This window comes from Electrophorus electricus, chromosome 1 (genome assembly GCF_013358815.1).
Source record: "Electrophorus electricus isolate fEleEle1 chromosome 1, fEleEle1.pri, whole genome shotgun sequence".
NCBI lineage: Eukaryota > Metazoa > Chordata > Actinopteri > Gymnotiformes > Gymnotidae > Electrophorus > Electrophorus electricus.
The window spans coordinates 12,853,161-12,880,816 of record NC_049535.1 but is presented as its reverse complement, the minus strand read 5'-3'; the positions used below and the strand labels follow the sequence as shown (position 1 = coordinate 12,880,816).

The 27,656-nt window shown below is 42.4% G+C and overlaps 1 protein-coding gene across 6 annotated transcripts in view; it reads right to left on the bottom strand.

Moving 5' to 3' along the window:
- The window catches only part of col18a1b (collagen type XVIII alpha 1 chain b), a 39,104-nt gene extending 12,528 nt beyond the window's left edge, over positions 1-26,576 (bottom strand). For 2 of the 6 annotated variants that reach the window (XM_027020163.2, XM_027020164.2), the window contains exons 1-16: positions 15,785-16,760; positions 9,689-10,230; positions 9,238-9,330; positions 8,959-9,009; positions 8,699-8,792; positions 7,849-7,902; positions 7,279-7,400; positions 5,823-5,849; positions 5,477-5,683; positions 4,782-4,808; positions 4,529-4,591; positions 4,303-4,386; positions 4,146-4,196; positions 3,898-4,038; positions 3,720-3,782; positions 3,594-3,638 (exon numbers count right to left, since the gene is read on the bottom strand). In XM_027020163.2, coding sequence (XP_026875964.2) covers positions 3,594-3,638; positions 3,720-3,782; positions 3,898-4,038; positions 4,146-4,196; positions 4,303-4,386; positions 4,529-4,591; positions 4,782-4,808; positions 5,477-5,683; positions 5,823-5,849; positions 7,279-7,400; positions 7,849-7,902; positions 8,699-8,792; positions 8,959-9,009; positions 9,238-9,330; positions 9,689-10,230; positions 15,785-16,667 — 2,547 coding nt within the window. In that variant the 5' untranslated portion in view covers positions 16,668-16,760. The other 4 variants (XM_027020166.2, XM_027020167.2, XM_035534386.1 and 1 more) reach the window with 4 other exon arrangements.
- Positions 26,577-27,656: the final 1,080 nt, after the last annotated feature.

Genomic DNA, 27,656 nt, shown 5'->3' with positions numbered 1-27,656 from the left:
TGTATCATAGCACACACTATGCATGGCAGTAATGGGCTCGAATGCAATGCACACTGTGCATGGCAGTGGCATACTTAACACATATGGCCCAAATTCCACACTTCCTACAATGGTCATTTTGACCATTTGAATTTAACATTCTTATTTATACCATTTATAATGTTTCTCTGTGTACTTCACTACAATTTTAAATCTGTCTGTCTCATACACACACACACACACACACACAGGAGAACAATTGATGAACACTTGATTTTTTCAGAAATAATGTAATCTTCATTGGTCAACATTTGAAGAATTTTTTGTTAGGGGTATACCATGCCACTAGAACAGTGTTTTACAAAATAACCAAGGTATTTCAACATAAAATCTTTATTTTGCAGAAAACACAATGATTAGAAAATGACGATAGCAATGACTTTAGCACAGAGAAAGATTACAACTAAATTTTTTGAAGGTTACAGTCACCAATCAGTAGGAAGTGTACAGGCCGTTGCTTTGAATGACTTCAGCACATCTGCGGCTATAGGACATCACTAGTCCCTCACACTGCTCTGGTGTGATTTTGGTCCACTCTTCTTGCAATCTCTTCCACAGCTCAGGACTGTTGTGGGTTTCTTGGCCATAACTTTGTCACCAAGGACTTTCCAGAGGTTTTCTATTGGGTTTAGATGAGGACTCTGAGCTGGCCATTTCATTGTTTCAATGTTTTCAGTTTCAAGGAACTGCTTTACCCGTTATGCTGTGTGACGGGGAACATTGTCCTGCATGAAAATTGCTGATTGAGTGATGAACGCAAGGAAGGAGCCACGTGTTGTTGAAGGTTCTGATACACACTTGCATTCACTCTGCCATGTAGCTGTATGAGAGGTCCAACTCCTGCTGCCGAAAACATTCCCCAAACCATGACACTTTCTCCTCCACCTTTCACTGACTTCCTTACAGACTTTGGGTTCAGACTTTCCCCAGTTTGTCGACAATGTTTCCCATCAGACTCAAATAAATTAATCTTGCTTTCATCACTAAAGTGAACTCTGGACCACTTCTCCTCTGTCCACACAACATGCTCCTCAGCAAAGGATAGTCTAGCCTTTTGATTCTTTCTGCTAATGAGAGCTTTTGTCACTGTAGAGTGGGCTTTCAGTCCAAATGCTCTTAAATGTCAAGACACTGTATGACGAGACAGATCCTTATCCTGTTCAGTGCTGAACCGGCTAGCAATTCCAGCTGCAGTGTTGAACCGATTACCCATGGACATTCTCCGCATTATCCTGTCCTCTCTTGCATTTGTCTTTCGTGGGCGACCAGCCTTCTTGGGGGACTTGAATGAGTTTGTGATGTTGTAAAGATGCAATATTCTAGAAATCACAGACTTGGAATGATAAACGTCTCTTGCTATGGCTGATAGGGTCATCCCTTTTGCCTTCATCTGGACAACCTGCTGCCGGAGGGTTTCAGTCACTTTGGAACGGCTAACCATCTTGCAAAGTCAAACTGGACTGAAAACTGAAAACTGGAAAGTTAGGCTGCCAGCTAAATAGGGTTTGTCAGATAATTAAGAAAATTAGCACCAGGTGCCAGATTAACATGAATAACTTGCAGCTATCTGAAAGTGTTCTCTAAATTTGATCAGTGTTCTTTTTCAGTTATCTCATTTAAGTTTTTTATACTGTGCTTTAGAATATATACAACTCATGAAATAAGCTTAAAATACTGCTTTTTACTCCTGTTAGGATAAATTCACATAGGATTACACAGTGACCTTGACATTTAGGAAATTGTGTGTTGTTCTCTATTTTTGATCTGCAGTGTATGTGCACACACACACACACACACACACACACACACACAAATATTTATTAATTAATCTAACAGAGTGCAATAGCCTACTAGACAACAAAGGCTTTAGCTACTAATCTATTGTATTTATTTTGTCAGAAAGCCATTTCATTTTAAAATAGCTAGGCTAATTGCATATAGCTTAGTCCTAAATGACTTAGTAAAGACCATCAGAGAAAATCAGATTATGGTTTTATATAAATTTTTTAAAATTAACTATTTGGAATTCATAAATAAAACTAAACAGCAGCCAAAATAATAGTATGCAACAAAATAAAATTTTTAAAAAATAAATAAATAAAAAACATTTTTGGTCAAACTGCTCCATGTTGGCTCATTGTTCTGACAGCACAACTTTTATGGTTCTGCATGATCTTATTATTCCGCGATTGTCATGGTAACATCTGACTCACTGGAAGAGGTTAAATAAAAGGGGCAGGCTAGCTAGCCACTGTCTATAATGTATACCGTCAAAAGAGGCAGTCTGGGCTTATGAATTTGTCTGTGCTTAAGATTTACTGATCTGATGTTGTCAGATAACAAATATGCACTAGTTTAGTAAAAGTCAGAGATATGGGTAAACATGGGGATTTTAGTTTAGGGTCACAACCACAATGACCATCAAGAGGGTCAGTTCACTCCTCAATATTCAGGTATGACTAAACTGCCCCCCATAGTGGGTGATTTGTTTTTAACATTCTGCTGGAGCTAGATAATGCTGGAACTTTTAGAATATTTTTTTATTTTATATTATAATGCATAGAGTTCATAATTGTTGACATAATGACAGAGACTTTGAAGTTTGAATACGATTAAGAATAAAGCAGATATGTTTGGTGATGAAATACATGTGTCAGTCAGTAGAAGCTAAAATACTCTAGTAATGGTAATGGTACATGTCTAATACTTCAAACTCACCACAAACCTTTCAGAAGTATTCTACGATCATAATGAAATCCTAATTTAACCTTTATGATAATTGCTAAAATGCTAATTTCAATTGTAGTGTTATGTTTGAGGCTTTCTTAGTACCAATATGTAGTAGTGATGCTTTTTTTCAACACCACTAATACTTTAGGCATCTTTAAGCATTAAGCACTCTTTAATAAAAGTTAATTTTTATTAATATATCAGTCCACTGTGACTTTTATTTTCAAAGATCAAACACAAGGCAAGATGCCGTAATTAGCATGTAGCACCAGATACCTCACTAGTGCCCCAGAGGTTATAGAACCAGGAGAGAGAGAAAAGGGGGAAAGATGGAGTCATGCTAGAACAAGAAAAGCATAAAGAAATGTCTTGGAGTCTCAGCACAAGATCAACTCCCTAAGATGAGAAGAGTGCACCCATCGGAGTTACGATTCAAAATTAGTCCTGCAGGGATTATACTTTGGGCTGGGCTTGATAATGTTTCCACATCCTTACAGACTTAGTATGGTTATCAATATTAGATTAGAGTTTCTTTAGTATCCTAACTCCCAAGCATACATATTCATGCTAACAGAAGCAACTAAGTAGCATAAACAACTTTTTTGTCCAGCCTTTTAAAAACATCATTCCCTACACAGTCACTAGTGTGTACACACTCTGTCCTACCAACTTAAAATACTAACACTAAATCTACACCAATAGGATGTCAGTATGGATGCATTGGTAAATTTATGTCTGGTTCAAATTCTAAAATGTAAATTTCATTATATCTGTAGGATTGCCTACGGTCGTGAAGAGCCATAGCGTTAATTGCTGTGTTTTACCTTCTCTCCAGATTCCCCAGGAGAACCCAGTTCACCACAGTCTCCCTACGAGATACAGGGAAACATGTTAAGATGGACAGCATGACATTTGAAACGATATAAAAGAACATTTATTACATCCTTTACCTTAGATCCAGGCAGTCCTGGTGGGCCAGGAGCACCAGGACTTCCAGGTAAACCTGGTGTCCCCTATATTAGGAAAAAAAAAAAAAAGAATATAACAGATGTAATAGCATTCACCTAGTCACTTATTAAAAGCTTGGAATCTCGAAATAAAATACTATATGGTTAGAGCGAAACATACAGGCTGTCCAGGGAGTCCATCTTTACCAGGAGGCCCAGGGGAACCAAATCTTACAGGTCCCTCTACTCCGTCTAAAATGAGAGGCATTGAAGGGCCAGGAGGACCGCGCGGTCCAGGTGGGCCAGGAGGACCACGAACACCCTGAGAAAATAGCCCAGGGACCAGTCCAACATATGCCAGTTACTCACAACAAAAATCAGTTGTAAAGCTCAGTTTAAGGCTGGGAGGTGATCCTGTAAGACACATACCTGCCACTTCTCCATGTCATGAAAACCAGAGCCCTCCATGTCAAGAAATGTCTGTATAGGAGATAAACGACTGTCATGTAATTTATGTTGAGCATCGTACATCAAAGCAAATGGGTGGTGTCAACCGAAACACGGTATTGTAATCGCTGTTACTTACTGCCCGGTCTAAGTGAGTGGGCCCAGGGGGTCCAGGAGGTCCAGGAGGGCCTCTAGGTCCTGGACTGCCTTCTCCGTTCTCTCCCTGCAGAAGACAGAGAATGATCAGATACCTGCCAAGACCTGTTCTGTCTCATGACCCATCTATTCTGTGACGCTGACGCATGTTTGTATTACGTGGAGGATAATATCCAATTTAGTAATTTAATATTTTCCTAAACAGCTACCTTGTGTCCTTTTGGTCCAGGGATACCAGGTATACCAGGAAATCCAGGAGGTCCTTCAGGCCCCTAAATATAAACAAGAGAAACTGATTAATTCATTAGTTGTGGTAGCTTAGTGGTTAAGGCACTTGACCCACCACGGCCAAGTTGCCACAGTTGGGCCCCTGAGCAAGGCCGTTAAGCCTCAAGTTGTTTTCAGTCATAACTGTAAGTTGCTTTGGATAAAAGCATCAGATACATGCCATGAATGTCTTACCTGTTTGCCATCTTCTCCAGGATCACCCTGTTACACAAAATAACAGAGAAAAGGTTTGTAAAACTACTAAAAGGTACTAGATATGCTGCAATTCCATTTACAGTTCTCCACATTATTTAAAATTATTTAATATAATAAGAATAACAGGAATTCATTATATTTATTATATAGTAGCCAAGGATGTACACTATAAGGCAAAATGGACACCTATGTGGACACCTGGCCATTATACCTGTTGGATATCCCCTTCCAAAACCCCTGGCATTAATATATTTAGGCCCACCACTACATGCAGCAATATCTGCATGTTTGGAAGTTTGGAACTCTGTAGTGAGTGATGTACAGAGTACAGGCCATTTTGACATTACACACTTCAGTATGTGCTGGCCCTGCTCTGTGAGCTTGTGCGGTTCCTAGACCCTTCACTTTCACAAAACAGCATTTAAAGCTGACTGAGGCAGATCTGGCAGGGTAGAAGTTTCATGACGTGACTTGTAAACAAAGGTGGCATCCTGTGACACAAGTCACAGAGCTCTTCAGTACAATCCATTCTACTGCCACTGTTTGATATTATACACCAGTTAGCAATGGGTGTGGTTGAAACTGAACTCAGTAGTTAGTCAGGGTGTCCACATACTTTTGGCCATATGGTGTGTATAATTTTTAACCGTTAAAAGGAATTACAGGCCACTCACTCTGTCCCCCTTAGGTCCGGAAGGACCCGGTGCACCTGGAGGTCCGTCTGGACCAGCTGGACCTAGAGGTCCCACCAGCCTCTCAATCACCTTTCCTTCCCCAGGGTGGATCACCTCTGCAACAGGCCCGGGTGGCCCTGGTGGTCCGGGTGGCCCAGGTGGGCCAGGATCGCCTTTGGAGCCAGGATACCCTGAACCAGGACTTCCCTGCAGGACAGCGGGCATTGTGTTATCTGATTGTAATACCCACAGGTACAGAAAGAACATTCATAAAGTTCAGTAAATCTTTGATATACTTACATTTAATTACATATAATTTAAAGCATTATAATTAAAAGGTACATGCCTTCATTCCGTTCTCTCCTCCGTCACCCTGAGGACACAAGACAGACGTGAATAACTAATTACAATGATAAAAGACATGACACTGGATGGGCTCCTATACAGAAGTAGTCGTTTTACAAAATAAAAGTCTTTCCATGATTTTGCATAACCCAGATGATTTAACTAATTAAATTTGCCTGTTGGCTTGGGAGGGATGTTGTAGATATTAAACATAATTGTGGGCCAGGGGGCTATTTCAGAAAGTGAGTTTAGCAACTAACCCGAATCAGTTAACTGACCCGGCTCTGTTAACTCGGGGTTTGTGGAAACTCAAGGCTTTCTGTTCCAAAAACTGGGCTCAGAATAAATTTAGGTTAGTTGCTATGGCAACACTGTGAAGCTAACCTGCTATATAGCAGGTTTACTGAAGATAAACAAGAGATAAACGTCAGAATACTGGCAGAATGTTGGAATTGGAATGCAAACGTTGCTAGAATTGTGCCTAGAGGATTTAATTAATGTTGCAACTCAAATGATTTATTACAGTGATGACATTTTTTTTTTCACTTAAGTACCTTTTGCCCTTTACACTTATCGACCTTTTGAACGTTCTTCCTCACCGGCGCATTTCACATGCCAGACGACAGAATCATTGGTTCTCCCTCGCTTTAACTACAACTATAGGCTACGCATCAGGATTCGCTTTACTTTTAATAGTTTTTTTGCTACTTTAGATGTTCTAGAGGGTGCTGAATATTACACAGGCATGTCCTTCTGACCTTGGTGTTGGTCTGTTAAAAACGCAGACCATTCAGCTTACTCAGATGTTTTCCTAGGTATAAACCCATCAAAGTCAACAAATTGTCCGTATAAATTTAATTAACCAGACTTTTAACATACATGCGGCTTGGCGAGTTTAACACTATGAATTTTACTATCAGTCTTTTATTTCTTATAGCATAGACCCAAATTCCAATTGCGTTTTCAGTAGTAAATGCATGTAGAACCAATAGCTTAGTTCAACTTAAAGTTCAAGGTTATGTTTTGTGAAACCCACTTTCTGGAATACCCCCAAGGTAAATGTTTGGCACTGTAAACGTTTTCCAGTCAGTACACAGAGTGAGCCTGTATCATGGCCTAGGTGAGACACTGAGGCAGTATACAATTGCAACCTGGGAATTATTTGAATGATGAAAGACAACGAAACAGAAACATGACCAAACAACACTACCAACAACCAACAACAAGGAAAAGAACACACTGGGTTTTTATGCATAGACTAATTGAGGCAGAGGCAGGAAACACCTGAACTGAGCTAACCAAAAAATAAATTATTTAATTTAAATTTTTTTTTTAAAAAAGCAGATGGCGCTGGCTACAAAACAAAAGGCAGCATAAACAGAGTCCAGGTGGCATATAGCGCCAGGTGGCATATAGCGCCACGTGGACAGCGTCAACACTGACGACACATTGTGTACCTTCTCTCTGTGGAGTCCACCCTTAGTGGGAGATGACTGGTCTGGGTCTCCAGATTCGCCTTTTGACCCCACTGCGCCCCTGTCACCAAGAGTCCCCATATCTCCCTTCTCTCCTTTATCACCTGGAGGAAACGCAATTCTTTCAGCGTAAAGATCGGCACGACCCAACACTCACCACCCCACAGGCGTGAGGCTTGAATTACAATGCCCTTATCACCCTTTCATGCATAACGCACCTCACCAGGCATTTGAAGCTCAGATCAACATGCAGTGCAGAGCATAGACAGACACATTAAAACTGTTGTGATCGATTGTGAAGTTGTTGCTAAGCTCTGCCAGACAAACCCACATACAAGCCAGAGAGTTCTTAAAGCCAGAGTGTTCTTGAAGGTAGTTACTTATGTCATCTTTAAGTAAAGCCTTATGCACATGTAAACAGATTCCCATAAGAACAGGTGCAACGAGGAGCGTAAGGGTGCACTCAAGGTCTAACTCAACTGCAGACACCGTGTGTAGTACACACAATGTGATACATATTATGCAGGACGCGACCGCATACATGAGCATTACCTTTACTCCCTTGAATAGTTCTGGATGCCACTAAGATCTGGTCATCCTCGTCTCCTAAGTGAAATCATAAAGTGAAAGCAGCTTCACTATAGCTTCACTATAAAGGAATTTTTCTCTTTATTGTGCTGTAAAAATCACCAGTATCACCCAAATATAAATGAGATTGAATAGATAACAGCCATCAAACAATTTGACATGACTGTTGTCAACTTAAAGGTTCATACACTAATGATACATATATACATTTACATTTATGACATTTAGCTGACTCTTTTATACAAAAAGACTTACAGTTATGACTGAATACAATTCAAGCAGTTAAATGGTAAAAGACTTGTTCAGGGGCCCAACCATGGCACTTTGGCAGTGGTGGGGTTTGAACCAGCAACCTTCTGATTACTATAGGGATATAGCATGTGGCATATAGTAGAAGTACAGCTACTGCCCACAAGAGGGCAGTATCTTTACATATAATCCTCAATTTTAGCCAGCAGTCTAATCTAGACCCTATACTACCTGATTAATCCAAGATATTAATATTAACTTTTTCCTCCTTGAGTATTTATCAGAGGTATTGAATGTAGTATTGTCTCTGTAACAACAAATTCTGAAGAAAAATAATTTCTACAATTATATAAACCTTAAAGCCAAATCAGACAGACTATGGTGCATAACACAGCCAAAATAACCTAAACCAAATCAGACAGACTATGGTGCATAACACAGCCAAAATAACCTAAACCAAATCAGACAGACTATGGTGCATAACATAGAGAAAATAAAGGAAACCAAATGGCTTATAGCATTATATGGCTGACTATGTCTTATAGCACAGCTTAAGTGAACGGACCTGTTTCTCTCGCCGTGTCATCGGTATCCAGACGGGACCGGGTGGACGATGAAACAGGGGGTGGAGGCAGGGGTTCAAAAAAGGAGGAAGGACTCTGAAATAAATTCACACTTAAAGTTGCTTCTGTTTCTGTAAGATGACTCATTTTGACTGGCTGGTCGTCATTATTTGACATCTTTAAACCGCTGTTTGCTCATTATGTTAATAACTGAATTAAGTAATTAATATATGATGAAAATAATGCAATGTTAAAGGTTTACCCTACTACTTTGTATCTGCGCCTCCAAACCACTCCCATAATCCTCCAAGCCCTAGAACCCAAGACAGGAAGGAACACAAATCCTTAAAAGAATCCAGTTTCTTCAGGGACATAAGAGGCTCCCAGAAAGTGGAAGGCTCTCGCTATGCTCAATGCACAGACCACATGAGCATATATTTCAAGAAAATAAGAGAAGCATATTTCGTATGAACTGAACTTGACCTGAGGAGCGTGTGAACTATTTAAAAACATGAGTATATTATGTATGCATATGGCTCACATAATCCTCATCATCGTCATCGTCATCGCCTTCATCACAGTGGCGTTCAGCTGCACTTGGGTTACCCACTATCTTCAGTTCAGAGATTAAACCCTAAAAGGACACACACAAAACACACACTAGAACCCTGAGGGAAACGCACACAAAACACACAAGTCCTAACACAAACAAATCACTCACTAGCGACATAAGACGAACACACACACTACAGACTTACGACAAACACACACAACACACACACACAAGAGACGCAAGATGAATACACACAAAACACACACTAGAGACTTAAGATGAACACACACAAAACAAACACAAGAGACTTAAGATGAACACACACAACACACACACACACACACACAAGCCCTAAGAGGAACACCGACAAAACACACATGTATGGATTATACAGAGGACATGGGGGTGTTAGCAGCTCATTGAGGGGTGTTGAACATACTTTGAACTTGTCGGGGTCAGCAGCTCCACCTTGTCCGACAAAGATCCCCGCCCCCATGTCCAGCTGCAGGTCGTCGGGCGAGCGTTCGAAGGTTGCCACTCTAGGCTCGGTGCTGCAGTCCCCATAGAAGGTTACCTGGTCTTGGTTCACAGCTAACGAGTAGTGGCTCCACTCACCGGGCTGGTGGGGCACCTCAAAGCTGGCCACTTCTACCGATTTATTGGAACCTGGATGACTGTAGTAGAACACCACCCTCCTGGTGGTGCCCTCGACGGCTGACAGTTTCACTCCGACATGCATGAGTTTCTGGTCAGAGTCGGTGATGGCAAAGATTACCCCTGCCTCATCAGAGATGGGCCTAAGATGGAAGACCAGGGAGAAGTCGCGGTAGAAGGGGCTGGGCAGGTGTGCTCGGGCGGGCAGCCCTGCGCTGGCCCGTCCCTCAAACAGGTAGGCCACACGGCCGTCGGGGCCCTCCACACGTGTGACCTGATTGGGCGGTAGGCTTCCTATCAGCTGCAGCAAGGAGACGCCACTCTCTTCTGCAAAGTGAAATGTGAAATGAAAATCCTTTAGCAGACCATGTGACATTTCTACAAACACAATGCAGACATTTTCAGCACATGTAGATGCATACAGTTTTGCTTTGATGATAACTCAGAATAGTGACATATGAATGTAAGTTACTAAGTGCTGAATCCAAATAATCTCAAGCAGAAATGTGGTCTCCAGTGGTCTCAAAATCACAAAGCATGGCTGTGGTCTGATTCTAAGACTTGTGACTTGGGATCAGTTGGAGTCTTGGAGTCTTGTAGTCTTGGTCTCATTACTTAGTTCTGGCCCAGGTCAGACTCTTAGGTTTTGTTGTCAAAAAAAAAAAACTGCTCTCACATTCCAGCATGCTGAACATGATAATCAGCTCCTTCCACTAATAGGCTGTGCTATTCAGTAAAATTTAAAATTCTGAGTCTGTTATCTGCTATCAAAAATTTTATTAATTTTATTTGTGATAAAATAATACACAGATTTACAGTTGATAACTATTCAATTATATGTTATTAAACACAGAGATGCAATTTTTCAACTGTTTGTTAAATCCTAATATGAAACTGAAATATACATCCTATTCTCATGGCATTTGCCTAATTTTGAAATTATGTGTGTCATGAATGGCCACCCTCCTGACATCCCTGTTTCCATAGTTTCCCTGTTGTCTGTTTTCCTTTTGCTTCTGGGTTGTTCCATTTCTTGGCTTTATTTTCTCTGCCCCTCTTCTGTTCCTTGATTCCAGTCCTTGTTTTGGTTCTCCCTGTTCATATGTTCACCTGTGTGTGATTAGTGCATCATTGTCTTGGTTATTTAAGCCCTGCGTTTGGGTTCCCATTTTGGTAAGTTAGGGTTATTATATTGTGTCTTGATTATGCTGGCCATATTTGTTGTTGCCCATGCGTTACTGTTTGGAACATTTGGGTGGAAATGGAACACTGGAGGTCAGTTGTGACCATCCTGTCAGAGAATTTGTAGTTTAAGGGAACTTTGTTGATCCTCTCAGGGAAATTAACTGATTTGCATTTTTTCCTTAGTTTGCTAGCTAACTGGAAATACCAAAGCTGAATGTTAATTTAAATTTGTTTTTGGTGCAGGTCTGGGACTCTGGTATGAAGAGGAGAGGTTTTGATGTCACTGGTCAGAGATCTAAGATCTACTCCACATGCCTGATAGTGAAATCATCTTCAAGGCTTTAAACTACAGGTTTACTGACACTTTATAATGGATCACACTGAAATGTTTTGTTCCTGTCAACTCATTTGCCCTAGATGGTACTGGGAACTGTATCTACCTCCAGCTCAGAGAGCTAGACTCAGGGCTGATCTCTCCATACCTCCAGCTGGGATCTAGACTCAGCCATGATATCTCTACCTCCAGCTCAGTGCTGCAGCTCGTATGTAGCAACATTACAGCCAAACACCTACACAACTTGGGTTCCCTTTATACTCTCACACTTTAGCCACACCTCTCACACTTTGATTTCTATTTACACATTCCAGGATTCTTAATTCCTAATCTGCTATTTTTATACATTATACTCATGTACTTTCCTTGCATTTATTTCCTCTATATCTTATGGGGCTGTCTTTGTTTTGTGACTGCTGTAAAATCATTTAACTGCAAGTTGTACTGTGTATAATTATACATGACCAAATTTGATTTGATATTTTTAAAGAAGGTTTTTTTACTAACTTTGAAACTCCCTACTCCATATCTGCAAATGTGGTGTTATTTATGAATTGATGTGGACTGTCCCAAATGTTCCCAAATATTAACCTATGAAACCACAAGGCTATAGATAAAAAGTATGGTCCTATGCATTATAGCCAAAATAAACAAATAAAAAGGCCACCACTGTACCTCTTGGGAACACGAGACTGAAGATCTCTAAACATCCAACAATGTTAGAGAGACTTGGTGATTTATTTTCATTTCTACAGACAGCAGGAAAAGTGGACAAGGATGTGATCTACAGCTCACAAACCAAGAGTGCAGGGCTAAATTTAACATGCTGATTATGTGAAATTTTGTTGGGTTTCCATAGTCCAAGCTACCCAGACCTATTCAGAGGGTTGTGTGTTTGTGTCAATTTAAAGAAACAACTAAAATTATTGGTCACAGGATCAATATACTGTATTTAAACAAACTTTAATATGATTAGGATACCTGATACAATCCAGTGAATGTTAGCTAGTCATGTCTTTGGACAGGAAGTCTTGGAGTGTGTTGATGTTCAAAACAGTGGTATTCACAGATGGTATTCTATTTTGAGGATGTATTTTAGTGGGGGGGGGGTCTACATAAGTTATCAGCATTATTAGATCATAGTTCTGTCACATCTGACTTGCAATGAGAGTTGAAATTAGTCATCTCCAATTCCATGCACCAGCTAGCTAGCTTGCCTTCCACTGCATCAAGCCAGCAGGGTGAAGCATGTGCTCCTCTAGTACACGTGTAACTGGCCCCCACATCTTATTGAAACTCAAACTGAAACATGAGAATCACTCAATTCTGTTGTGTGCTCTCCTGGAACAGCTGGCAGGGGTCCTGAGTCAGCAGGAATGGATTCCCAAGCGAACCGGCACTGAGGCCGCTAACTGTACTGGACTGTGGGAACGGGATGTCCAGTTCCAGCGCTGCGCTTCCAGTGGCTTGGACCCACACCATTTCAGAATTTGCTATTCGCCACAGTCATCTGATCCTTCACAAACCAGGCCAGCTTTCATTACGTTCCCGTGCTATGCTGTCATAGCATGTTTTGAACACAGGGGATTATGGGAATACAAACCCCCACATTATTTACTCCAGATGTGTCCTCTCATGCCTGGATCCAGCTCACAGTTACACACATTCACACATGATCCCAGAAGAAGAGTGGAGCCCTGTAGCCAGAGTGCTTGTTTGGTTCCACTGATAGATCAAGGATGGTCTCTAAAGCTCATTTTAGAATTAATTCTCTTAAAAAAGTTCCCTAGTAATAGAAAATGTTACTGGGTTATAGTTGAACTGGTGATGCTTGTTGACCTGTCAATCCCAATCCCAACACCACTACTTACAAAGCACTGTCAATCCCAACAGCACTATATACAAAGTAATATAAGTAACACCACAGATATTAGAGCTAAAGGTTTATTGTTCTAAATATCTGGTAAGATATAATATTGAGGCTTTAAAATCTACAGTATATAAAATATATATCATACTACAATATCATTATGATCTTTGAACAGGATTCTGTAGTTGGTGAGCTAAGCCAACATGAATGAAATGGCCATTATAAAGAGCTAAAACTCACAGGAAGAAAAAAAAACAAAACAGCAGACTTGGTACAGCAGTGCACAGTAATCTGCATACTGGCTATCTGACATCAAAATTCTACCCATGCCATAAAAGGGGCTTAAGGTCTATGTCCTGGCTAGTCTTCCTTATTTGGCAATTCTATACATGAAAAAAATTGTTTTCTTTCAACTGGAACACAGAAGAGAAGGCATCAAACTATAATGCCAAGAATGAAAATGTTCTTTTGGAAATAAGCTCTGTAACTCTTCAATATACGATCGGTTGGACAGGTAATTGTGGTTAAAATTCTTGTCTGAGAAGGTAACTGGAGGCTCTTGTGAACCAATACCTCCTCAGACTCTCAGCCTGCACCAGGCTGAAGTCGAGTGCTCTCAGAAGATAAGAGCAGGAGGAAGCTGAAGAGATGACTAGCATGAGCCAGCTGTGACTGCTGAATACCTTCAGCTGTAGTCAAGTTAGACTGCTCCCAGCAACACACACTACAGACAGTCTGTATGGCACAGCAAGGCACAGTATGAGCAGAGAACTTTGTGATAATTAGAACCCTCTAAACAATATGGACACTACATTGATGTGCAGGCTACCATGGGACCACAGTACTCGATCAAGGCCAAACTATTTAATACCGCCATAATTTTGAAACTCTAGTTCAAAGTCATTCATAAATATGAAAATTGTAAAACCATCTAAACTCTGACACTCAGACAGTGAGAATTACTGCAAAACTAACATGAGCGGACGTCGTCCCCTAACAATGTGCTCTTTCATCATCATCATCATCATCATCATCATCATCATCTCTGCAGTCTTTTATTGCTCCTCCTCATGCTGAAAACATTCAGAACTATTCTGGGTTAAGGATGTAGGCGCTCCCTCAACCCCCCTCCTGCATCCTCGACCCCCTGGTCTGTTCAGGCTGACAGGGGGCCTTGTTGGGCCCAGCGAGCATGGATATCCTGCCCCCCCCCCCGCCCCCCCCCCCCCGACACCAGGCACAATACACGACTTTTTCTGAGTGCCTACTCAGAGCGTCCAGCATCCAGGCCAGTGATCCTCGGGAGTGTACCAGACTGCTGCGTTGTTTGAGTCCAGCCAAGGGGAACAGTGTTAACCCTTTCCCAGTTTGTAAACAGGAGAATTCCATTACAGGAATGAAGATGGCAATGGTTCAAAATGCACATACAAAATGCATCAAATGGATGAATGGTGGCTGTATATGACAATACCCCTTTAGGAACAGCTTTGCCCCCTACAGGGCACTAGGTGCATTGCAACAAGTGTGGGTTGGCCTACCTGGCTGCAACTTCATGCGCTTCTGTTCAAAAAGCCTGTGTAGTCTGCAGGTCAGACACTGGCACTAGACGTCCAAACTCATCCTACATGTCTGAAGCAGCAAAGCATGAAAAATTCCAGCTTGGAGCGTCAGGCCCTCTAGCAAACAGTCTCTCATTTGGTGTCAGAGCTTGATGGGACACTAACTCATGGTAAAGATCCTGGAAAAGATGACATTAAAACCATAGCCTTGGAAGTCCAAGCACAACAGCTGAAGGGAAACAGTGCTTAAATGCCAGGAAGAGTGGTCCTTCCTCTAGCTGTCATCATTTCCAGGATTTGCCTACTGCGTTGCATTTTCCATAGCTGTCTTTTCAGCCCAAAACAAAGGCTGACAACTACGGGAGTCTCTGCACTGCCCACAGGTCATGCACTTCCTGTACGGTGTTTGCGCTTTTCAAACCTTTCAATGTCAACCCACGGCGATTTGGTTTGGTGAAACAGATCAAATTCCTGTTGTACAGCAAGTCTCCTACTGAGTCATTATGTACCACATTTTTCAAGCCAGTTTGTGTACAGTCAACAAGATCCAGCAATACTTTAATATGCTGGTTTGCATAAGAAATCAGCATGACAAATAAAAGGTGAGGTGGTTATCATCAGGCATCATTATTAGCATGCATGCACAACATGTTCAGCAAAGCTGTGCAGAGGCAAGCACACATGTGCAGCCCTCCAATGCCAATGCAGGGCCGCAGGGGTGAGCAAGTCCCCTGTGGCACGTGCCAACCCCAATTCCTGGCACAACCGGGACAGAGCAGAGACAATAGCTGGGCCTGGTGATGTGGTGATGGTAGGTACACACACACACACACACACGCACGCACACACATGCACACACACACACGGGACTGTGCTGGACGCCTGTCCACAATGCTCTGCCAGTCTTGGACGCATTTGGACTGACTGCTTTACCTTTGTAGTTGCTAGCAAGCACACATGGCCTGCCAGGCTCCGGTCCCTCGGGGAGGGTGTGGCAGGCCACAGGCAGCCCGCTGTTCTGCAGCGCCATCCAACAGCTGTCCAGCAGCAGCTCACAGAAGCCGCGGCAGGGGAGCAGGGTGGCCGGCGCGCCGTCCTGGGCCAGAGGGCACTCTGGCGCCACCAGCAGGCAGAAAAACCACTCCAGCCCGTGGTGGCAGTCTGAATGCAGCAACCACGCCCACTCGTGCAGCACGGCCACCACCTGCTCCACCCCTGTGTGGTTCAGAAAGTTGGGCAAAGAGAAACCCACCGCTGCCCCCGCGGAGCAGAAGGACCAGTCAGAACCTCTGGGGAAGCACTTAGGGGCATCTATCTGCACGCCGCTGGTTTCAGCGAAGGACGTTTTAAAAGTACTGACTGGGCCAACCGTCGTAAAGCTGCTGATCGTCACCTCCCTCAGTGGCAAGCTGGTGGGCTTTGTAGTTTTTTCCTGCTCCACACCCACTATGAACTCTGAGCCTAGACCTGAGGAGCCTTCACTTCCTGAGTCATCTACCATCCCCTGTAAAGACTGGTCATTACCCGTCATGGTGGGGCCTTGCGCCTTCAGGAGGTCAGGGGTCGTCGCTGTGGTAACTGCACTCACCACAGCAGTCACATTCTGATCCAGGATCTCGACAGATTTCTTGATCTCGCTGGTAACACTGCTGATCTCTGCTCCAAGCTTAGTCACATTCTCTGTCCTCTGGGCTTCTCCAACAGTAGAAGTTTCATTTTCCGCTGCGGGGGCCTCCGTAGGCACTTGATCGCGGGCCCATGCATGCAGGGGCACAGTGCAGAGCACCAGGAGGGCCAAGCCTCGCCACGTTCTCATGGTTCACTCTGCTCCGGTCCTTACTCTGACCTTCACAACCTCCTTTCAGGACGTTCCACTGCCTCCAAAACCCACCAAGCCAGTGGACACCCTGCGTTACCTTCCTCCACTCAGCAGTCAGAAAGAGTGAGAGAGAGAGAGAGAAGGAGGGAGGAGGGGCGTGGGAGAGGGAGAGGGGGCGTGCTCTCTCACAGAGTGATAATGGAGAAGGGGAGTTAGTGGCCTGTTCCTGCCCCCTCTCCTTCTGATGCTGTGTGACTGGCTTGACTTATAAGTCAGAGTCTGCTAAGAACACAAATGTGCGAGGTAGTTTCTTGCAGCCTTCCCCTGTGATTCCTCTGATGGAGCTTTTTGCCAAAAGGAAGCACTTTTCTATTATCTAAAATAAACAAAACAAAAATAGAAAACAAATCTATCCATATGTTACCTGGTAGTTTCCTGCTTGGAATGTATTGTCAAGAAGTTTTGCTTGTTTTCATTAATGATAAATTAAACAGAAACGCATTTGAAAATGGATACAGCTCTAATATTTAGTTAATATTTAGACCAACGGTGGATAGTGGAGTAAACAAATAATTCTGCACTACTCTAGGTGCTTTGTCCTATTAGATTACCAGACCAGGAGAGATACACTACCTGTCCATCTAAACGTATGAATGCAAAGAGCACGTGCTCCATTACAGCTTTACCTAATTAGACGCATCAAGCTATAAAACTCCGTAATGCTGAAATTACTTAGTATGTGACCGCATGCAATGGACAAATTGTTATATCATTATTAACAGTGCTATGTATTCTAGTTACAATGTCAGTATCACAGAGGCCAATGTTGTGAGTAACAAACAGCAAACACTATATTGCACAACCCTAAAATATTGTGTGAAGGGGTTTACCCAAGTGTCCCGTGTCACTACTACCCTGGGGCTGAGGGGTAATTTTATAGTAGTAATTGGAAGTCACAGACTGAGGGTTTACCAGAGTGAGTGTGTTCTAGACTTCATTAGTTCACTCTATTAGTGGTTGTATTCATTTAAAACAATACATCTCTTCATGGTAGAGAATCCGCTTGGCTTTGACTGACAGGCATGCAGCAGCTACCTTTCGAGCCAAGATCCTTTGCCAGTGGATGATCTCATCAGGGCAAAGCGAGCTAATTGCACGGAGCATTTTTCCCACCGCCCGAGTGCATGAACAGCCAATGTGGAAAATTCCCTTCCCACCAGCTCCTTGCAGCTGCCCTCTATCCGTGTCTGTTCTAGGGGTGCAGATCCGCTTCTGTGACAATCCCTCTCTATCTTCTCAGTCACACATACAGTACACACTGCGCACACACACACATACATACATACATACATACATACATACATCTCTCATACTTCCGCACAAGCCTGAGGCGTAATGTTGCCAGCTGCAATTTGTAAGCAGAGCTGGTTTTTGGCCCCGTGGAGACCCTCTGTGACCGGTACTGCTGGCCTGACTCAGCACATCCTGGCAGGCTTAGATGACACAGAGCAAGGTTTCTATATGAAGGTTTCTGCTTCAGAGGTAAAATCCACGTGTTGTAGGTACAGTGATGTTCAGTAGTTTGAGGTTCACTAACTGCAATCCTAAAGAGTTGGACAATTCTGGGTAATTCTGGTGGAGTTGCTAATTTTCAAAAGTATAAAATGTTTTACAGTACTACAGTCTGTGGAGGGTGTGCAGCTTAATGCACAAGCGCTGGGACACATTCCCTGGAGTTCACTTAAAACTGTTTTTTTTTTTTTTTTTAAATTCATTCAAAGTCCCATCAATCTGTCAGCCCTTCTGTTCCCTGGCTCCTTCCTTCCTGCTTGTTCCAGAAGTGGAAGTTTGAACTCTGGAGGCTCCTCTGCTGTACCCAGAACACATGGACATGCAAAAGGTCTGGGTACACACAATAAGATGACCTCTGTTAACTCTACAGTGTACCTGGGAATGAGCTGGATTCCACGACACCTAACTAAAGTTAACCACATTATATACATTACAGTGATTTAGTATTCAAGGAATAAGAAAAAAACATCCAAAATTAAGAAAATGCTTGAAAATTTGCAAAGAAAGTTTCAAGTACTCAAGTTCTACTAACTTCATTAGTGTTTCCAAATGGAACTCTTAATTTTAGGCCAAATGTTGTTTCTTGCCAGGTGTGCCAAGAACGCAGATAAGCTCTAAACTGCATGTTGATAATTAATTAATCAATTTCACTGTCAGACAATGAAAAACTATAAAAGCATTTTAAAGACTCATTCAAGGTTAAAACAAGGCTCATAATTCTTTTGCGGTTTCCCAGTCTGACTGAAAAGTTCCAATATTGTACTCGCTTGCACCACAGCCAGGAATTCTGGGAAAAGCTCCCAAGAATGCAAACCAGGACCCAGACCCAGGAAAACTCCAGCTGAAGTATGCATTATGGAAAATCCAAGAGGAAGTATGCACTCTGGAAAACTCCAGATGAAGTATGCTCTCTAGAGCCTAGGACCAGCAGCTGTCAGTGCTGGAACTGCATTTACACGGCATGCAGCTGTCTTCCCCAGTCATGCCTGAATGGAACGCTCCTCTCTGGGCATGGCGATCCCTCCAAGACCACACGCTGAGGTCCTGCTTGCTGCTGCCATCTCAGAATGACAACGTTGCCTTTGATTAAAGATGAACACTTTGCCTCCGGGAACAGGCAGCGATCCGAGTGCTCCGTGCTCTTCCACCACCATTGCCATGGTGATGTTAGGCTTAGTGTGTGAACGTGTAAGGGGATAACTATAATGGTACGTGTCTGGATTAAAACCAGACCCCATCTCTCTGAGGAACTCATCTTCATTCCTGTGTCTGGAATTCTCCTGTTTACAAACTGGGACAGGGTTAACATTATTCCCATTGGCTGGACTCAAACAACGCAGCGGTCTGGTACACTCCCGAGGATCACTGGCCTGGATGCTGGACGCTCTGAGTAGGCACTCAGAAAAGATCTTGTATTGTGCCTGGTGTCGGGGTGGGGGGGCAGGATATCCATGCCTGCTGGGCCCAACATGGCCCCCTCTCAGCCTGAACAGCCTGTCTCTCTGAGGAACTCTCTGATGAAGCACACTGGGTGGCCTAATTATACCTAATGACTCTTAATGATTTGTTATCTGTGGCTAATTGTATTCTGATGACAGAAGTCCCCCTTTTTACACATTCTAGTAAAATCACACACACACACACACACACACACACACATTAACATTAATGGAAAAAGCATGTGAACCCCTATTTTGAGTTGCTACTAATCTCAGCCAAATACGCGCCGTAGCTGTGGCTCAGTCCTGAAAACTGGGTAGGACATCTTTTCTCACATTCCTCTATACACATCCAGTTTATTCATTTATACCTACCATACACTTTTCTACAAACACCTACATAGCTACACTTAAGACTAGCACATCTGTTTGCTTCTATTTATTAATATGACCTAGATTTAATCACATCTGTTTGTGAGTGTGCATGTGTTTCCTTGAGTGTGTGTATGGGCATGCACAAGCATGTGTGTGTGCGTGTTTGTGTGTGTGTGTGTGTGTGTGTGTATGTGTTTGTGTCTGTGCATAAAGAAAAGCATAGATCAGTCAACATCTACATTTATTTATATAGCACTTTTTACAACAGATGTCATCTAAACATCTAAAGATTCTTTCCACCAGTGGGGCAGATTTGAAAACATCCACATATTATTATTATTATTATTATTATTATGTGGTGGAAATAGCAGTTGCAGTGAGGTGTGGAAGGCAGTCTCCAGAAACCGTTTCCACACACACAACTTTTGTGCTGATGCCAGACTGCAGTGCTCAGCATCCTGTCAGCACTCTGTAACTCAGTTATAATTCCCACACTCAAGTGCAGTAAAAGACAGAAATTAACACAGCTGCTCTCTGTGTCCACAGGTTTTCCTATTGTATTCCATTAAATCATTCACTAATAACACTAACCAATATGCCATTTGGTCCAAATCTTTGTAGGTGATTTCTTTGCTTCTGATAGTCCAATGACAGAATGAGACTTGCCTCTAATACATGACAGGTTCACTGGCTCTTTTATATTGTTTCCACATTCTGGTGGACCTCCACAGGCAGAATACCAATTCTGCAGGAAGTTCTCCATAAACCTCTCCATACATTTCTCCTCTTATATCTACAATGGTCAGTCACTTTGGTTGCCTCACAAAATAATGTGTCTGTAGCAAAATATTTAAGAGAATATTTAAGAGATACCAATAAATATTTGCCTGGAATTTTTTGTTGTCATTATACAAAACAATTGTATTTCCCTGTAAACTTGAAAGAAAAGAAAAGTGGAACAGCACCACCTTGTGTTCATGAGGCAAAAACACCATTAACGCTATATTTCAGGTTTTTATTATCTTCATTTCTGGCTGACGATACACACACACACACAAAGAGAAAGACAGAAAGATAGGGAAAGAGAGAGAGATTTTAAAACATTTACGATTTAGCAAGCTCCTCTGCTGTAATTTAACTTACGCCTTTACCTTTACAGTTGTGATTTAACCAAGATCAGTGAAGACACATGTAACTATAGCACAATTACAGTTTTTATGATTACTTATACACTCAAAAATAATTCACAGTTAGTGAAACCTTACACTCAAGAAGCAAAACCTGTGATCTGCCCAGATATAAGCACATGCTCAGCCTCACACTTTTAGCAAAACACTACACAGTGTTTTAAACTACTAAACACACATTAGACACAGAAATCTAACATGACATCACTTCTTTGCCATTTCAAATTCCCCACCTGTGAACCAACCGATCAAACACAGCTGTCAAATGTACAGACTCCACACCACTGTCACAATCCACCCTCCTCACGTTAGACAGACTACACTGCGGACTGTGATGATGGTGTGTAAGTCTGTCTATCGTGTGTGTGCTGATTGGGACGATGGTGTGTAGTTTGTATAAGTCTGTCTACCATGAGTGTGTGGACTAAGTTTGTATAATGTGAGTGTGTGGACTGTGATGATGGTGTGTAGTCTGTGTATCAAGGGGGTGTGGACTGTGACGATGTTGTATAGTCTGTCTAATGTGTGTGTGCGCAGACTGTGATGATGGTGTGTAGTGTGTCTAATGTGAGTGTGTGGACTGTGATGATGGTGTGGACTGTAACCTGAGTGTGTGGACTATGACAATGGTGTGGAGTCTAACGTGAATGTGTGAATTGTGATGATGGTGTGCAGTCTGTCAAACATTGTTGTAGTGTGCAGTGCCGGTCCAGTGTGTTGTGGTGTGCAGTGCCGGTCCAGTGTGTTGTGGTGTGCAGGACCGGTCCAGTGTGTTGTGGTGTGCAGGACCGGTCCAGTGTGTTGTGGTGTGCAGTGCCGGTCCAGTGTGTTGTGGTGTGCAGTGCCGGTCAAGTGTGTTGTGGTGTGCAGTGCCGGTCCAGTGTGTTGTGGTGTGCAGGACCGGTCCAGTGTGTTGTGGTGTGCAGGACCGGTCCAGTGTGTTGTGGTGTGCAGTACCGGTCCAGTGTGTTGTGGTGTGCAGTACCGGTCCAGTGTGTTGTGGTGTTCAGTACCGGTCCAGTGTGTTGTGTTTGGTTATTTCGTTGTTTTCACTTGAGCACAGCAGTGTGTAACGTGTGTAAACAAAATCAGACTGTATAAGCCCTGTGTGTGCCTTTCGATTACAAAATGTTTTATCTATTATTGCATAGTTTCATCAAACGAAGCATTTCATTATATGAAAGATCTGAGGTTCTTTGCTACTTTTGTTTGGCTATGTGAACTGTGTTTAGTGTTCTGACAAAATGAACCGTTTTCAAAATCACGCTTAAACAATCGTAAAAAAAAAGTCTTTAGATAACTGACAACAGTTTACTACAGTATATCTGAACCAATTCTCAACTTTGTAGAGCCTATTCACAAGCTTGCACTGATGCTAAAAATACATCATGTAAAATGATGGCTGCAGAATTTAGGAGTGGGATTTTGGTGCAATGAGGTCACTGAGTGTTTGCCACCCCTACCTCGATGTAACAGTGCCGTATTCATCCCAAACAGACTGGCGACAACCAGAAGAACAATCCCTCATTTGTGATTATAGTTATCCAGCACATGGGTAGAGTGTACTGGTGACACTTATTCTCTAATCCTTTTATTTATTTTTACAAATTTGGCTCAAGTGAAATTAATCTACATTAAGACCATTAAGGCACCTAGTCAGAATTGTTTTCGGTCAGGTTTTGCTTGTTTATGTACCTTTCCCAGCTGACAATGCTGACAATGAACTGCAAGTGCAGGCATCCTTGAAGAAGAACGCAAAACAACGTTTGTGTAATGGGCCTGGAACCCAGGTCAGATAGGTGAAGACACCGACAGCCTACTGCGCTTCAAAGGAATGGAGCACGATAAAACGAGAGGAAAATCTAAACACCAAGCCGAGCGTGGAAAAAGGCAGAACAAAGGGCACCACGGGAAGAATGGCAGCCCCGATGCACTGGGGAAAACCAAACTAAAACTTCCCAAACAAAACCAGAAAACAGGTAGGAACTTTAATGGCTAAGGAGAGCCTCGGGAGAGAGAGAGACTCAAGAGGGAAAACTGGAGAAGGGAGGGGACGTGTAAAAACACACAGACACCCTTGCAGAGCAGAAGAGAGGTGTAGCACAAGGGCTCACAGACCTCAATACCCAAAGTTACTGGCTAGGAGCTTGGTTCAAAACTTTAGCAAAGACCCAGCACTGAGTCACTGGGTCAATGGGCTTATATAGATCTAGCCCAGTTGTTGGGCATCAAGCCTAATTAGTAGTGTGCCTGACTCGAGGCTGGAGGGGGCCTTGGCCTGGTGCCAACCCTTACAGTTTGGTTTAACTTGAAATGTCTGAAGGGAACTCCTTATTCGCACAGCCAGTCCCCAACACTCTTCTGCGAAAGCCCCTTTGTGGAGACACAGCATAAGTAGGTGCGATGGCAGCTCAGCTGCATGAAATCCCACCAACCGTGAAGTTGCTTTTGACGTACCGCTCACCTGTTAAACGCTGTGTGTGCTATCCAAGCCGGTGCACAGCTGGCCCCCCCACAAGCCAAGGGTTACCCACAGGCTGTGCTTGGCTTCTTCTTTTCCTAACAGGAAAATTTCCCCAATGACAGACTGCTTGACTGAGCTGGGATCTTTGTTGTTTAGCACTGCCCTGAGGCAAGATAAACTTCAGACAGAACCAGCGGAGTGAAGAAAACGTGTGTGTATAATTGCAAAATTGTGACATTAAAAAAATTTTTAAAAAAAGACAAATCCAATTTTGGGTGTTGTTGCTCCAAGGAGTGATCTGATTCCCTCAAAAGGCTCTCTAGACATTATTTTCTGTCTGTTACCCAAAAGACAAGGCATATCATATCGTTAGGGTGCATTGTATATGAAACCAAGACAGGTATTTAAAAGCCACTGTGAACACAGCTGTGGGAACCAGGGAGAGCGCAAATGTGCTTTATCGTGAAATTAGAGAGCAGAATGACAGAATGGTATCTTGCTGAAATATCAAGATTTCAAACAGAGATCCTCAGTACGGAGACATGATTCCCTTCCAGTGTGAGCAAGTGTTTGAAAATGACTGATGAGGTTAATGTGCAAGCTTCAGAAGGCTTCATTGTATTATCTGAACACAACTGTTTCTCACGGTGACAATAGCGCTCAGTTGTGCTCTGACCTTAGATTGCAACAGCATTCTACCCCTGTCAGAGTTTCCAAAAGATTAACAAGTTGGAAAACTGATGTCTTCTGTCAGGATTTTAACAGAATATTAATAATGTGTAACCCACTCCTGAGACACATAAGGAGGCCAGTGTGTCTGTGTAGTGATGAACAGAGAAAGCGTCACTAGGGCTGAGGCCAAACAGACTCTGTGTGCCAGAAATGAGCTGACAGGCACAAATGGCATCTGTTAAATTCTAGACAAGCCCTGTCTACACTGCCAGTACTCGCCCACAAGACCTCAGCCACATACCATCCCACTACCATCCAACTACCCTGGCATCACCATAACAACACCATAATATTACCATAAGAACATCCCATGTCATCCCACTATCATGACATCACCATAACATTACCATCCCACTACCATAACATCATAACATCGCCATAACATTATCAGCACAGTACCATGCCACTACCATTACATTACCATAACATCACCATAATATTATCATCCTACTACCATAACAACACCATAGCAACACCATAACATTACTATGTCAGCATCACCACCCAGAAAACATCCAGTGCTGAGAAAATGACTGTTGATCAGCCATGTTGATAATGGCTGACAAACTGTGCACATACAGGGTAGGGATTTCTAATAAAAAGGCTGTTTATGTAAAACTCATCTGGTTTGCCCCTGGTTTCAGCCAGGGGTCTCAGCTTTTCTCCTGGGGACCCACTATCATGCATACCCGCTGTCCTGCACACCCGCTGTTCAGCAGTTTTCCCTCATGAGGTGTTTGACACTGAGCTGATGATGTGGATAAGGTGTGCTGGAGCCGGAGAAAGTGAAACTGTGCAGGGCCTTTAAAAAGATACACTTTTAATTATCATGTCACCTTTCACAATATCACATTGCACAATGACAGCTGAACACAGAGTTGAACGGAGTTGAATATAGTCGAAGAAAATATTACCTGATCGCTGCGCTTCTGTTAACAACTCAGTCAGCATCAGTAGGAACACTGATAACTCCATCGCAGACCAGAGAGTTTTCGCTTTCGTCTGCATCTTCATCAATTACTTGGGTTTTCCGGTTTATTTCCCCACTTTTGTAATACAGAAACAAATTACAACCATTTCTTTAGCAGTGTTTAAAAGCAAGCCAAAAACAGTGCGCGAATATAGCTTGGACCCCCAGGGGAGAGTGAATGAGGCATTACTGTACAGAGGCGAAGAGGTAGCTGGAGGACGTATTCGATTATACAGATCTTCCCCAGGGTCCTAATGCCTCATTGAAAAATGACCAAACGCTGGACGAGCACCTGCGGCGAAATCACATGGCTAACTGTGCTAACTGTAGGTCAGGTAAGGCCATTTCTCATTTGTGCGCTTTGTAAAGCTTTAGATAAAATGTAATAAAGTACATATGGCGCTGCTGATGCGCACTTACCATGTATTGGTCTGAATTATGCGTCCTGACGTACGCTTTTAGGTTACGTTTGTCATTGTTGTCATGCAAGACATGGAGCTACTACTGCGACTGAAAGTGTTACAGAACACACTGAGTATGTACGGCTACAGAACAATGTTAATGTTCATGAAGTTGCAATACACTGACATGGCGACAACTAGCGATTTTTTTGGAAATAATTTTAATACCTTTTAAAAAGCTGATCATATTGCTCTAAAACAAAATATTCTACACAACACGTTACATATCATATACGTCTTGAAAGTTAATTTATCCGCTGAGAGGTTTTTGAAATTAAATATTTCATATTTATTTTTGAAGGATTGCTCAGAATGTTCTGAAGTGCACATGACATTATTATTAAGCTATTCTAATAAGTTTCAACTCATATGACATACTGCACATAACGTCAATTTTAACTGTGAACTGCTGCGTTTCAGTGGGAGAGTCGCGAAGACATTTATAGATGTTTGTCTTGCTAGGCATGGATGACCAGTTGTACAAGATTATCCATTCTGGACGCACAGTTAGAAAGTTATTGAAGAAAGAACTCCGAATATGTGAATGTGAAACTACCTTACAGCAGCCATTCTCTGGGAGAATTAACGTCCAGAAATGATCCGTTAGGGCTCGTGTCCTAACACGTTAGGCACATCTGTGCTGTCATGTCGGCTTCTCTTGACACATTCCACAAGACTCATCTTTGGCAATCCCGTTTTTGGTGGGGTCTGTGGTTCAGAGCAACAGGGAATAAAGCAGAGAACTTGTTCAATGGGTTACAATATTAGAGACTAGTATTATCGGTTTCCCCATTGAGGCGCCTGGTTGAGTTACGAGTCTTGACTCAGAATCGACATCAAAAGTTAAATCATATTATTAGTTACTATCATATTCTTCTGTGTGGTGTAGATTACACGGATGCGCCAAAGAAACAGAAGCTTTCCCCTAAAATGCATCTTAAAATAAGCATGGTTACTGAGTTAAACAGAACTCTGATCATAAGCACCTGGCTAAAAGTTTGGGATCCAATTATGCCATGCAATGCGATTGATTTACCAGCAGAGGGCGCCGATCCCCTGGTTTTGTTAACGCTGGTCATGCAATATGACGGCAACAAAATACTCATAATATGAAAATATTTAATATTCGTAATTCTTATAAATATATTGTTTCTGCTGAAATAAGTATACTTGCCAAACATGCCCGTTTTGTCAAAACGTTAAATCCCATAACTTAACAAATTTCTGTCCATCAATGCAAAATGCCTTTGGGTGACGTTTAAGTGCCAAGGAGACATAACTCTTCATTTTCTTTGAAAGGAATTTAAAAATTTGTCCCGACAGTAGATGATGGCTGATGAGTCTGCCAAATTTTCATCAAGAAATGAAATCTTGTTCGCGCTTGCATGTGTACACGGACGTAACTGGGTCCGCCCTTCGGCTAGGTACCGGGAAGTTGGCACAGATCTGGAAGGGTTTCGTCGCTCTTTTTCATCTCATTTACAGCGGTTTATTTGTGGGGTTGTAATCACACTTTTTATGCCAAGGAAAAAGTAAGAAGAAGAAGAAAATATTATATTGCATATTAAGATTTAACAAAAATAAATTACAAGACATTTTAAAAGAATTTTAAAAACATGAAATATTACAAAAATATATGAAAAAAAGAAACAGCAAAAAAACAGAAACATTCTAACTTTCACACAAACCACAGACACATTTCTGATACAGGCATGGGTTCACTGGAACAGAAAAAGCAAGCGAAACTAATTCTGTGATGTGGAAGTCGTAAATATATGTTTGAGAG